The sequence below is a fragment of the Mastomys coucha genome, unplaced genomic scaffold (assembly GCF_008632895.1).
Source record: "Mastomys coucha isolate ucsf_1 unplaced genomic scaffold, UCSF_Mcou_1 pScaffold21, whole genome shotgun sequence".
NCBI lineage: Eukaryota > Metazoa > Chordata > Mammalia > Rodentia > Muridae > Mastomys > Mastomys coucha.
Genome location: NW_022196904.1, coordinates 23,787,945 through 23,802,113, shown reverse-complemented (window position 1 = coordinate 23,802,113; position 14,169 = coordinate 23,787,945). Strand labels below are relative to the sequence as shown.

The 14,169-nt window shown below is 54.6% G+C and overlaps 1 protein-coding gene and 1 pseudogene across 1 annotated transcript; both read left to right on the top strand.

Moving 5' to 3' along the window:
* The first annotated feature begins 1,430 nt into the window (after positions 1-1,430).
* On the top strand, positions 1,431-8,814 carry Lrfn3 (leucine rich repeat and fibronectin type III domain containing 3). Its single transcript, XM_031386062.1, has 3 exons — positions 1,431-2,609; positions 3,728-5,158; positions 8,200-8,814. The coding sequence occupies exons 2-3, from the start codon at positions 3,744-3,746 to the stop codon at positions 8,663-8,665; spliced, it is 1,881 nt and encodes a 626-aa protein (XP_031241922.1). The 5' UTR covers positions 1,431-2,609; positions 3,728-3,743; the 3' UTR covers positions 8,666-8,814.
* Positions 7,558-7,720, top strand: LOC116104143 (annotated as a pseudogene).
* Positions 8,815-14,169: the final 5,355 nt, after the last annotated feature.

The window sequence follows — 14,169 nt, the reverse complement described above, 5'->3', positions numbered from 1 at the left end:
AAGTTACTTCGTCGGCACCAAAGCACTTCTGTATTGCTTCTCTTTCCTACAGAACTCCTCTCCCCGCTGCCTCCGTTTCCTGGTATCAATCCCCAGATCTTCCAGTTGCCCTGAATTCTCCTACTCTTGGGATGACCACCATGTCTTACCCAATCCCACCATCCCCACAGTGTCTCCAAAGCTTCTGCAGCCTGGGCTTTCGAGAGTCCAGTGTCCACTGTGCTGAGCCAAGAGCCTGATGAACTCTGCTAGTGATCTGAAAAGGCAGGCCCCAGGACCGAGTTAATTTTAGCTGCAAGTTTTCAATAGACATAGTGGAAGGGGCCAAGAGTGTATTGTGTGTGAGACCTACGACAGAGCTCCGGAACGGCTGGGGTGGGTGGACATCATCCACATGCCACCTCCAAGGTCACACTGCTCCTTTCTTCGGATGGGTTCTTAGCTCTGTGCTCACCTCAGGTCACACAGGCTGGGTCTCCTTTACAACAGGCTTCTGGAAGAACACGATTCCCCAATCTGTTTCACATCCAAGTTCCTAGGCCAGGCTTGTGGGCCATCACTCACACACCCTCCTCCTGGAACACTATCTGTAGAAGAGTGTGGGACCACCTACCTTTGCCTCTTTGTCCCCTCCCACCTCTCCCCTCGAGAGGTGTGTCAGCCCAAGTCCAACCAGGGTTTTCTGTAGGAGTAAGGAGAGACAAGACAAGACAGCAGACTCATTTCTCTGGGTCAGCCTGTCCAGCCTCCTGACTCTGACCCCATTTCCTATCTTCTCTCCCTCTCTCCCTCAAGATCTCTGCTCAGTGTGTCTTGAGCTCCATCTCGAAGCCTAGGAGACACGGGTCTTAGTGTCAACGTTCCTCCCTCCAATCTGTGAAATGATCCCGTCTGGCTTAAAAGAACAAACCTGTTACTGGAGGGAATTGGGAAGCGATTTCCTGGGAAAGTGGCGCGGACACAGAGGGGCAGGAGACAGATGAGTGGGCATCTAGCGTGGAGGGCTATGTACAAGGGTATGAATGAGTACTGGAGTTGTCCGGGTGCTGCATATGGGGTGGAGGAGAGAGAGGAGAGAGATGGAGAGGTGGATAGCATGCCTCTGACTTGTCCTTGCTCCTCATCTCTATTTCTGAGTCTCTCACTGTCTCTGTGTATTCACCTCTCTCCTTCAATTTATTTCTACTCCCCTCTCTCTTTCTAAGCCTATCTATCCTTTTAGTATCTCATCGGTTCTAGCTCTTGTGTCTCTGCCTCAGTGTCTGTCTTTATTCAGGAATATTCTTATTCCCAGCAGCTCCAGGGCGTCTCCATGGTAGGTGGTGCTAGGGGCGCGTCTTTGAGAGGAGGGAGGAGGGAGGATGGAGGAGGGGGCTGCCTACGCCTTTAAGTGCGGGCGCGCGCGAGGCCTGCGCCTTTAAGCGCGGGCACGCGCACGGTCCTGGGTTCCCGGCGAGGAGGCCGCGGGAGCACCCGGACCCGGCCCGCCTGCCCGGCCCCCGCCCGGCCCCCGCCCCGGCCCCGGCGGGGGAGGGGTCTCTGAGCGCGACCCCTCCCCCCTGCGCCCCCACCTGCGTTGCGATGCCCGGGTCCCCGCGTGGCCCTGTCTGTCTGTCCGTCTGTCCGCGCCCAGGCCTCGCCCCACCCTGGCCCTAGAGCTGCCCGGCTGCCCCCCTACCCGCCACAGCAGACCCTCTCTTTCTGGGGCAGTCTCCTCGGCGGGCCACGAACCCAGCCGCGCCATTGCTGCCCGAGACCCTGGGCCGGCACCCCGATATCGGGGGCGCTTGCAGCCGGCGATCGGATCCAGATATTCTGAAACCCCCGAGCGTGGGACCTTGATTTGGGATCAGCACCCTGAGCTCCTGCCATGGAACCATAAGAGTCGGACCTTGAACCTCAATATCTGGGGCTGGAATCCCGACATCCGTCCCTGGGACCCCAAGATTTGGAAACCGAGCCCCGAGATTTTGGAGCATGGACCCCAATATTTGGACCTGGGACCCCCAAGATTTGGTATCTAAGCCCCCAAATTTGGAGCTGAACTCTGAATTATCTGGCTGATGCGTTGACACCTGGGAGCAAATTCCCAAATCTATACCTGAGACCCCACTATTTTGAGAAATAAGCCCTGGGATTTAGGCCTTCAATTCCAAGATCTGAACTGTGGGATTCTGAGGGGCCCGAAGTCCTTGCTGCAGACCCGAGTGCTGAAATCTGGGGCTAGAGACCTCCAGGTCTTGACTCAGCACCCTAGTATCTGAACAGAATCCCAATTTCAGATGCCAGGACTGGACTTGGGATTCAGACCCTAAAATTCCCCATCTGGCTGTTTGGTACCTCAAGCCTGGCCCTGAGAGAGCCTGATGCTAAAGAACCACTGGGGCCTTGGTCTCTAAAAGTGGACGCTAGAGGCCCAGTTTTAGTGGTCTGGGACCCCAAGAATCAAGTTTGGAAACTTCATAACCTTAGACTGTACCTCGGACAAGACTGTTCCTTCCCAGAGGCCCTGAGGACAAGGAAGGTTTGACCAGATGCCCCCTCCAGAGTTCTGACCTCACCCCCTTGGAGCCTGAGGACTCTGCTCCCTGGGGTGGCTTCCAGTTCAGGTAAGGCCATTGAGGGACACTCGTGGTGGGAAGGGACTTGGGTGGGGGTGGGGTTTCTTGGGCTACAGGTGGAAGTGGGTAAGTACCAGGTGCCCTGTGGCATTCTAAACCATTTTCATTGTCCCATGAGTGTGTCTCCAACACTCTCTGGACACGTGGCCCTGGCTCTGCCCCTCTCTGTGCCCCTTGATGAGATCCTAGATCTCTATGTCACTGCTGGTCTGGCTTCTGACCGTCTGGCCATCTCAGCATCCTCTCTGGCCCCCTGTCTCCACCTCTCCTCACAAAGACAGTTTCTGCTCTGCTCTCTGAGCCGCCTTGACACCTATGTCCATTGTCCTGCTGTGGGCAGTCACATCTGCCCACAGTCTCTCACTGACACTTCTGTCTGTGTGTCTCTCTCGGATCCACTGGCTTTCTCAACCTTTGCCCACTCCTGACTCCTAGGCTGAGTCTGTGATATCTAACATCTGTCCGGTCTCCTCCTAGCTCCCCTCCTCTCCTGCCATTTCCTCTGTCCACCTCCCACCTTCTCTCTTCTCTCCCTCCTACCCTGCACTAACTCCTGGTCTACCCCCACCAGGCTAGCTAGCTCTGTCCATTTCCACCTCGGCTGCCTTTCCACCCCTGCTCCACCTCTCTCCATAGGCTTTTCTCTGACCAGTTGTTCTGGTTCCCTGCTGACTCTGATATATCTGTCCTTTCCCCTCTCTCTGGCTTTCTTACTGGCTTTTGACTAGGTCAAAACTCTTTTGCCTCTCTTTGTCTGGACAGACCTAAAAGGACTACTCCGACTTGCTACCCCCTCTTTGCTCAGTTTCCCTCTTTAGTCACGCCTGGCCTCTGCTGATTGATAATTCTTGCCAACTGCCTGCCTCTCCTCTGTGGCTGTGTCTCTCCACCTTGCTTACTTTCTCTCCACCTTGACCATCTGTCCTAGCCTCTGCCCACCTGTGCCCATCTCTAGCCAGCTTTCTGACCATCATGGCTCATGCTTGACTCTCTCTACCTTCATGACGCATCCCTGACACCCCACCCACCACCATTCCTACCTCTCTGAGCATATTATGACCATCTCTCCTGGTTTCTGGCCCTAACACTGTCCTTCTTTTCTACAGGCCACCCCTGCCCGCGATGGCCGTCCTTCCACTACTCCTTTGCCTGCTACCGCTGGCCCCTGCCTCATCTCCACCCCAGCCGGCCACATCCAGCCCCTGTCCCCGCCGTTGCCGCTGCCAGACCCAGTCACTGCCCCTAAGCGTGTTGTGCCCAGGGGCGGGCCTTCTGTTCGTACCACCATCACTGGATCGCCGCGCGGCAGAGCTGCGCCTGGCAGACAACTTCATCGCGGCAGTCCGTCGACGAGACCTGGCCAACATGACCGGCCTGCTGCATCTGAGCTTGTCTAGAAACACTATCCGCCACGTGGCAGCTGGCGCCTTCGCCGACCTACGTGCCCTGCGTGCCCTGCACCTAGATGGCAATAGACTGACCTCGCTGGGCGAGGGTCAGCTTCGAGGCTTAGTCAACTTGCGCCACCTCATCCTGAGCAACAACCAGCTAGCAGCCCTGGCAGCTGGTGCCCTAGACGACTGTGCCGAGACCCTGGAGGACCTCGATCTCTCTTATAATAACCTTGAGCAGCTGCCCTGGGAGGCTTTGGGTCGCCTGGGCAACGTCAACACATTGGGCCTTGACCACAATTTGCTGGCTTCGGTACCCGCTGGAGCCTTTTCCCGCCTGCACAAGTTGGCACGACTGGACATGACCTCCAACCGCCTAACCACCATTCCTCCTGACCCACTCTTCTCCCGTCTGCCACTGCTTGCCCGGCCTCGAGGCTCACCAGCCTCTGCTCTGGTGCTGGCCTTTGGGGGAAACCCCCTCCATTGCAACTGTGAGCTGGTGTGGCTGCGACGCCTGGCTCGGGAGGACGACCTCGAGGCCTGTGCCTCGCCACCTGCCCTGGGGGGCCGCTACTTCTGGGCAGTGGGTGAGGAGGAGTTTGTGTGTGAGCCACCCGTGGTGACCCACCGCTCACCTCCCCTGGCAGTGCCCGCAGGTCGGCCAGCTGCCCTGCGATGCCGGGCAGTAGGGGACCCAGAGCCACGAGTGCGTTGGGTATCACCCCAAGGTCGGCTGCTGGGAAACTCCAGCCGAGCTCGTGCCTTTCCTAACGGGACCCTGGAGCTACTGGTCACTGAGCCAGAAGATGGTGGCACTTTCACTTGCATTGCAGCCAATGCCGCTGGCGAGGCCACTGCCGCTGTTGAGCTGACCGTGGGTCCCCCTCCACCTCCCCAGCTAGCCAATAGCACCAGCTGTGACCCCCCGCGGGACGGGGAACCCGATGCCCTCACCCCGCCCTCTGCGGCTTCGGCCTCCGCCAAAGTGGCAGACACCGTGGCCCCTACCGACCGTGGTGTCCAAGTGACTGAGCACGGGGCCACAGCAGCTCTTGTCCAGTGGCCAGATCAACGGCCGGTCCCAGGCATCCGCATGTACCAGATCCAGTACAACAGCTCGGCCGATGACATCCTTGTCTACAGGTGCAGGGGCCTGGCAGTGGGGGTGGGGGGGTGGTGAGAGGTGGGGCAGAGGGTATTGTATCTACCCAGGAACACCCCTTGTGAACCACTACAAGGAAAAAACACTGTAGGTTCCAAAGGAAATCAGAAAGTGAAGGCAAAGGAAATCAGGCACCAGTGATAACCATGGTTGGGCTGAAAGGGGTAAAAGAAATATAGGGCAGATGTGGTAAGGGCAGTTGAGCCGAGGAGACTAAATCAACCAGACAGCAGGTTAACACAGCTCAACCAAGGACAATGAGCTTTAAAAAAAAAAATCAGGCTGCAGAAGAAGAAAGAAACAAGACTGAGAAAATAAATGGTAACAAACATACAAAGAAATCAGGCAGCCAGGGGGAAAAAATCAGGCCAAATGAATAAAAAGTTAATGGTTAGCCGCAGATAGCGTGCTACAATAGCAAGCGGGCAGCCCTGGGGTTAAGCCCAGGGCTCATGGAAGAGAAAGGTAATGAGGTTATGGGAGGTTAAAAACAAATTTTATCAGGAAGTTTAGCTTTTCACGGGAGGCTACAATAGGGATCCGGAAGAGGTTGAGTCAGGGTTGTGACAAGTTCAGGGCTAGCCTGATCTACATAGGCAGTTTGAAGCTGGCCATTTATAGTAAACATTCCCTAGGGTAGGGGAGGAGAAAGAGAGAGAAAGAAGGGGCGGGAAGAATGGGCAGAAATTTACACAGACAGCAGAAAAAGCCAAACGAGGTAGGCAGGGGAAAGAAGGACGAAGGTTAAGTGGGAAATTGGGGGTAGGAGGTTAAATAGAGATTAGGTCTTGGGTTCGTGTAGTATGAGCCCTACCGGTCAAAGTTCTGGTTAGAGTAACATCCTAATTTTTGGTTTGCTAAATCAAATCTAAGCTAGGTCAGATGTGTCAGTGCATGGCTGTCTGTCTTCCCAGCTCTCAAGAGGTTGAGACAGGATGATAGCAAGTTCAGGGACATCCTGGAGTCTGTCTCAAAAACAAACAAAAAAACAAACAAACAAAAAAACTGAACAAGCAGCAACCTAGTGAGCTATGTGGGCAGAAATGCCCAGTCTGGCGCTCCTGTCATCCCCCCATGGCTGCAAACACAAAGCCTGGAGTTTACACACTCTGAAAGGGCAGTCAATGTAGCTTCTGTCCATCTGCTGTCACCACAAGTGGGTAGAAATGGCAGTGGCTGACACTCCCCACCAAAGTCTGACCTTGTATAGGCAGCTGTGGGTGACTCTCTGTCCTCAATGCCAGGCTGGGCCAAGAGTACAGTCCCAAGCTGATGGTAACCTTCCACCTTGCAAACCCAGTGCCGGGATTCCACCCTCCCCCTTCCCTGGCCATATGTCTAGATTCCATCTTCTCAATCCTACTCCCCTCCCTCTGTCTCCTTTCCTCCCTTTCCCGCTTCCATTTTTTTTTTTTTTTTTTTTTTTTTAAGACTAGAGCTCATGTAGTCCTGGCTGGCCTCAAACTGGCCCTATAAGCCAAGGACGACTGAACCCTGAGCCCTCCTGCCTTCACCTCCCCGTCCACGGGCCACCTCATGTGGCTTCTCCACTCCTTTTTTGAAACACTATTTAGGAGATTGCATGGGGGGCAGGCCCCTTTGCCTGGTGGGGAGCCGGACAGTCTGGGAACAGCCACCCTGCCACAGGTCATTATGGGTGGCCTTGTGTTGCTCTCCCTAAAGCAGTGTAGGAGTAAAACAGACTCTAAAACTAGCCCAGTCTCCTACAGGGCACCCCAAGATGAAAGGAATGTGTGGAACTGGGTGGGAAAGGCAGAGAAAACTGAAACTGTAGTGGCTCAGACCTTAGTCTCAGCCCTGGAGAGACTTGAGGCAGGGGATTGAGAGTTCCAGGTCCGCCTGGGAGCTACATAGCCAAAGCCTGGCTCAACACACACCACACACACACACACACACACACACACACACACACACACACACACACACACCTGCACACAGACATGCAGGCACATGCATGCACACACATGCACACACAGGTACCACATACACAAAGGGAAGGCTAAACAGGAACCAGGAAATGGAGCTAAAAGAGAACGAAGAGACGGACCTGGAGAGAAGTGAGGCCGTAGAGGGAAGCGAATCTGAGATGGATATTCTCAAGGGCTCACCAGAAACACTACAGAGTTGGTGATGAGAAGGAGGTACTGGGCTGTGGGGAAACTCACTGGCGAGCTGGAAGGAAAGCAGGCAACAGAGGTAGTGGGGAGCAGTGGTTAGGGCAATGGGGTCCAGCTGCCACACGCTAGGCATGGGGTACACGGCTTTGACACCTACAGTTGTGGTTGCAGGGAGGGTCATCAGGAGTCCAAGGCCAACCTTGGCTAAGCTCGGTGAGGACCTGTCTTCAAACAAACAGGCAATCACTTCCCTGCCCTGTGGCTAAGATGGAGTGTAGTATCCGCTCTTACCTGATATGTCCTCTAACCGAGGACTTTTGGAGCTGGGAAATGGAACAGCAGCTTGCTGTATCTACAACACTCATTGACCTGGCGTTGCAGTAGTCCCGGAATGGTGCCCCCACCTCAAGGGCATAAAGCAAATTTAAAAAAAAAACGAAACAGGAGTCACAGGGAGACAGCCTGGCACGGGGCAGGAATCAGACAGGGTTAGAGTAAAGCGAAGCAGTGAACTGGAGAGCTTTGGTGCTGCGCTGAGGACGAGGATGAACGGGGAAGGAGCCTGGGTGCCAAAAGGGGCCCTGAGGGATGTTAGGGACTCCTTCAAAGGCTTAGAGAGTAAATCTCGGAAAGAGGGTGTGGGATCCATAGGTGCGCAAACTAGGGAACTTGGGTGAGAGAATGAAGTTGGCTAGCCCGCTGGACCAACATGCTAGGTGTTAGCCAAGCAAAACAGGTCAGGGTGCTGCTTAGACGGAACTGGGATGCAATGGGGCAGCCGGACTGCAGAGAACTTAGCTGGAGAGAGGCACAGGGCGAGGGTGGTTGGAGAGTGGGTCCTGGGTGACCACAGTCCTGACCCCACCTGTCGCCCCTCCCCCCAGGATGATCCCAGCGGACAGTCGCTCCTTCCTGCTGACCGACCTGGCGTCAGGCCGCACCTATGATCTGTGTGTGCTCGCGGTCTTTGAGGACAGTGCCACCGGGCTGACAGCCACGCGGCCAGTGGGCTGCGCTCGGTTCTCCACGGAGCCCGCACTTCGGCCTTGTGCTGCACCGCACGCACCCTTCCTGGGCGGCACCATGATCATCGCACTGGGAGGTGTCATCGTCGCTTCCGTTCTGGTCTTCATCTTCGTGCTGCTTCTACGCTACAAGGTGCACGGAGGCCAGCCGCCCGGCAAGGCCAAGGCCGCGGCACCTGTCAGCAGCGTTTGCTCCCAGACCAACGGAGCCCTCGGGCCTGTGCCCAGTGCGCCTGCCCCTGAGCCTGCTGCACCCAAGGCCCATACTGTGGTCCAATTGGACTGTGAGCCCTGGGGGCCCAGTCACGAACCTGCAGGACCCTAGCCAAGGGCCCACCTCTATGGTTCCTCTGGCCCCAGGGACACCCCTTGGGACCCGGCCTCAGACTCACCAAATTGCTCACGGTTTTTAAAACTCTGATGGGGAGGGTGTCGGGGGCACTGGGGCACAACAAGAAAGTCCTATTTTTCTAAGCTTGGGCTGTGCCATTGCCCTTGTCTCTGTCTGTGGGGACTGAGGGGCGCTGTGGAGGGTATGGGGTAGGTTGGTGAACCTCTCATGAGGAAGGCACTTCCTATAGTTCAGCTTGGGGTCTCTGCAGAGGAGTTGAGGATAGTCATCTATAGCCATCCATGCAGGCGACAGACTTTCTGGGGACTGAGCTGTGCTGTGATTTGTGCTGGGAAATCAGTGGCCCAAGCTGCCCTGCCCTCACTCCAGTGGGAAACATGTCTTCAGACAGCCATACTCCAGAATACAGACTTGAGGGAAGCCTAGGGGATTGTCTGTCCCCAGAAGAGGTACCTGGCTCAGCCTGAAGCATAGTTTAGGGAAGGCTTCCTGGAAGAGGAGAGATGTAATCTAAGTAGCGTGTCAGAAGGGAAGGTTCCAGGTGGAGGGCATAGCATGAACAAGGACTGATTATTAGCAGGCCCTGGCTTGCTGTGGTACAGTGAGGTGCTCAGACTATGGCCTGGCGGTGATGGCTAGCCATGGAGAATTTCAGGCCTGGGGACTAAGGAGGTGGTGGGGTCAGTTAGGTTTGGGCTTTAGGAAGATCTTTCTAGTGCTGCTTGAGGAAGGTGAACCAGAAGCAGGGAATCAATGGGAAGCCAACGTAGGTAGGGGTATGGGTGGGTCAGGACCAACTTCAACCAGGGAAGCATTGGAAGAGAAGAGTGGATGACACAGCCATTCAGCAAAGTGAGCGGATGGATTACAGTGCTCAAAGACCATGAGAGGGGAATATCCAGAGTGAGGCTCTGGGCTCTGGCCAGGGGAAAGTCCTCCAGGCTGCCCTGGCTCAGGACCTGAGCAGGAGCGCAGCTGAGAAGCATGCTCTGTGGTCAGGGTGGGACTCTGCCGATGAGGGACCAGGGGATGGCTAGAGGGGAAGAGAAATGGATAGAGGTTGGAGCCGAGGATAGAAAGCAGGGCTTTGCAGGCAGCGTGTCTCACACCGATAATCCTCAGACCTCAGGAAACTGAGGCAAGAGATCACTAATTCAAAGGCCGAAGCTTCAGCGTGAGACCCGTTCCCCCAAAAAAAGAATCTGGGAGCGGTCGCAAGATCGAACAAACTACTGGGGTTTCGGTCTCTAAGGTACAGACAGAAAGATTTTGACAGCTGCAGACAGAGGAGAAGGTGAAATATGTCCCAAGAGGCTGCTGTGTTTACTAGGGGAAAGGTTACAGTGCTGGTCGGGGGAGTGGTGCCACATTGAATCGATCTAGCCCATATGAGTGTGGACAGGGACTGAGCCCTGGTTCAGGGTGAGTCAGAGCACTTAGCCTCATGTCTTTCCTGAGCTGGTCCCCACTGTGTCACTGCCCCAGGCCCCCTCACACAAGTGTCCTGGAAGTTTATAGGATCAGACACTGGGCATGGAAAAGGCCAGACCTCATTAGCAGTCCAGGAATGGGGTCGATAGCAAGAATAGCATCCCCTATGCAAGTAGCTTCGCTGATGGCAGGTCCAGGTGGGGCCTGTCAGTCACCTGAGGTAAGATGATGTTAGGCTCAGGGTGAAGACAGGCCGAGACTAAACCGGAATTCTCTCTGTTTGGTACAAAGAATGTTCTGGTGAGATGGCAGAACCTATTTTCATGGTGGAACTTGAGACCTTCAAAATGTCCACCATTAACCATGGAAACGAGGCACCTGGCTCCCGGCTCCCCAGTTCTGCAGCATCCTGGGGTCCTTTGTCATTTTTTTATTCTTGAGTAGCTAAGATCCTGTGAGGATATCAGCAAGTGAAGGCATAGGCCTTGGGCAATGGGAGCTAGCAAATGGGAGGGCTGGCTCAGTGCCAGCTAGGAAACACCCACTCCCACCTTGAGGGGGCGCCAGAGTGCACCATTCATAAACCTGCCTGTTAAAATTTGAACTGTGTGCTGGGTCGTGGGGCAGATTCAGGCACAAGTCCTGCCCTGCCCGGCACCATTTGTGACAGGCACAAATGTTAAATAGGGATGTGTAGGAAGCAAGGAATCCATGCAGAGATGTGGAATTGACTCCAGCCGAGGAGTTAAGCCCCAAGCTGAGGCTGAGGACCACACTGAGGCTGAGGACCACGCTGGCTGGAGATAACTAGCAAGCAGTGGGAACAGTGTGTCCCATGGACATGGGACAGCATATGATAAGGTATGCAATGTGAGAAAAAGGGGGAGCAAGGAAAGCCAGACATGAAATGGGGTGAGGGAAGAAGGGAATTGGCATACTATCAAGGCAGGAAGCGGGTAATATAAAAGCTCTATAAATTCACAAGAGGAGGGGGGATCTTATTCCAACTGGCATGAGAAGCCGTTGAAGGTTTCTTCTGTTTCGTTTCTTTGAGTCGGGGTCTTACAGCATAAGTCCCGGTTTGGATTCATTGTGTAGCTCAGGCTCCTTAACCTCACTCGTGATCCTTCTGCCTCTGCCTCCTGAGCAGGAGGGTTGCAGGAGTGCACCATCACACCCGGCCACTGGAGGATTTTGAGCTATGAGGAGAGACATCTTCCTGGATCTCAAGGACACTCCCATGGCAGATCTTGTGTGTGGAGGGCCAAGGGGGAAGCAGAGAAACCGAGGAGGAAGATAACTGCAACAGTTCTGGCAGAAGGCTGTCTTAGACCAGGCTAGACCTGAGGCTGACTTAGACCAGGCTAGACCTGAGGTGACATGTAAGTCATCAGCAGGCTCCTCCTTCCCTACCCAGAAGAAGACAGTGTAAACTACTAGCAACTGACCCAGAACAGAGGGAAGGAAGATTGTAGAAAGTAGGGGGAGAGGGGGAGAGCCAGGTCTCCAATCCCAGGATCCATCCCATAGAGCTGATTTGTCTATCGTACAGGAAGAAGAAATCGACCTTTGCCAAGCCCAGTACAGGCAGCCAGCAGGTAGAGGCCAGAAGAGGCTGAGGCTGTTGCGGTGGACCCAGGCCCAGTACGCAGGGCTAGAATGAGGACACGCATCCAGTGCCAGCCTACTCTAGGTGTAGTGAGAATGGAGAATGATGGCAGTTATGGGGACAGGCTGGTCCCCATAGCAAGCCCCCTGGAACTTCACAAGACGCCCAGACCACCCCTCACCCCTGTGCACAAACAAACAACACCAGCATCTAGGATTTTTTTTTTTCAAGACAGGGTTTCTCTGTGTAGCCCTGGCTGTCCTGGAACTCACTCTGTAGACCAGGCTGGCCTCGAACTCAGAAATCCTCCTACCTCTGCCTCCCAAGTGCTGGGATTAAAGGCGTGCGCCACCACCGCCCAGCTAGCATCTAGGATTTAAAGTCAAACAGCCTTGCTCAGCTGAAGCCACCAACTCTCTGAGGTCAGGATAGATGTCTACTGCCTGTCGCCCCTCTGGTCAAGGCCATCTGGGAACTAAAGCTCGGCCGCTGAGGCACTGTCTCCTGGTGACTACTGTCTTGGTTCCACACTCTCCTGGCACCATGCTGCCACACCTAGGGTGACTGAGGCTGGTGTGAATCCATAGCATCAGGAGATTCCCATGATCCTCTGGCAGGCCTTCCCCGAGGCGGACAGATTTCTACCACCCTCTCCATGGGCTCCTAGGTGAGGTAGGATGAGGTAGGATGGGGGACTCCCCAAAGGCAACAGGTCTCCTCTGGATAGTGGGACCCAGTGATCCACCCTGAGGTCCCTCAGCAAAGTCTGGACCCTCACATGTCTAGAGGGGTGTTGGTGCTTGGATTGTCCTGCCTTAGTGGGATTAGAATGTTGGGAGCATGACATGACAAATGGCCCAGGTCCCTGGTAGCCAAGGTAGGCTGGGCTGAGAAAGTACAGGCAGGAAGGATGGAGGCCACTTTTGCTCTCTGGTGTTTTGAGCAGGGTCTCGTGGAAGCCAGAGTGACCTTGGACTCTAAATCCCTTTGCCTCTACCTTTCAAGTGCCAGGATTATAGACACTACCACCTCCCACCAGTCCTGGGAGACTTGGGAGCTTATGGGGACTCCTAACTGAGATTGATGGGAACGCCAAGATGTGCAGAAGACGGGACTTTTTTTTGTTTTGTTTTGTTTTGTTTGTTTTTTGAGTCAGGATTCCTCTGAAACTGGCTGTCCTGGAACTCACTCTGTAGACCAGGCTGGCCTCGAACTCAGAAATCCGCCTGCCTCTGTCTCCCAAATGCTGGGATTAAAGGTGTGCGCCACCACCGCCTGGCTTAAGATGGGACTTTTTAATGTGTCCTGAGCTTACAATGGTTTAATGTCCTGCTGCTACTGACTTTTTTAAAAAGACAGGGTTTTGCCTGCATAGCCCAGGATGGCCTTGAACTCATCTTCCTGCCTCAGTGCTGGGATTACAGGCACAAAGTAGCCACACCCAGCTCTCACCTTGAACACATTGAAAATTCCTAATACACTTTGAACAAGGTCCCCACCATTTCCCTTTTTCTACACCCGCCCTTCAGATTATGTAGCCAATCCAGCCTGACAAAGATGTTGAAGAATGGAGGAGAGCCAGGGCAAAGGCTCTCCCAAAAGACTCACAAGTGGTGGAGATGGTGTGTGGTGGCACACACACTTGGGAGGCGGAGGCAGAGGCAGGTGGATCTCCCAAGTTTGAGGCTAGCCTGCTCTAAAAGTTCCAAGACAGTCAGAGCTGTTATACAGAGAAACTGTGGAGAGAGAGAGAAACAGAGAGGGAGGCAGAGAGACAGAGAGAAACAGAGAGACAGAAACAGGAAGATAGGGCGTGCTTGAAGGACAAGCTTGAGGGAGCTGTGGATGGAGCTTCCAGTGGGAGAATGGGCAGGGCAACAGGTGACCTGGGCTGCCCTGATGCTGCCCCAGAGCACTACTGTGCCGAGGAGGGGGCTGGGCAAAGAGGGACAGCATTCAGACTATGCCTCAGAAAGCTACTTGACCCCTGTGGCAAAGGAAATCGAGGCACATGGTCAAGAACAGCAGGTATGGGAGTGGGTGGCTCTGCTTCCTGTAAAGGGAACCAAGAGTGTCCATGATTCTGAAGAACGACCTGGGAAGGCCCCAGGATCGGCCCTGACCTTCATTCTCAACTGGGAGGGAACATGGAATGGCAGCTTACACAATGCCCATGCTAAGTACTGGAAACTCTTAGAACCTAAGACTTCAGTGGGTGCACTGAAAGCCAAGCTGACAAGAATTTGAGAGCATGGAGTTTAAAAGATTTTACTCAGGATGTGTTCTGGCCCCTACTCCCTGGAACCCCTGGGGCACAGTACACTCTCCTCAGCCCCATGGGTACATCAACACTTCCACTTCCTTCTAAATGCTCTTCCTGCCCTGGGGCTGGGGATGGAAAGCCCCCCCCCCTTCATCTTCTGTTCTCAGCTATCAA

Excerpts from the sequence above, each read along its gene's own strand:
- Lrfn3 (XM_031386062.1), top strand. The coding sequence starts at position 3,744 with ATGGCCGTCCTTCCACTACTCCTTTGCCTGCTACCGCTGGCCCCTGCC. Across the intron at positions 5,159-8,199 it reads GATGACATCCTTGTCTACAG|GATGATCCCAGCGGACAGTC; the intron begins GTGCAGGGGCCT and ends CCCTCCCCCCAG.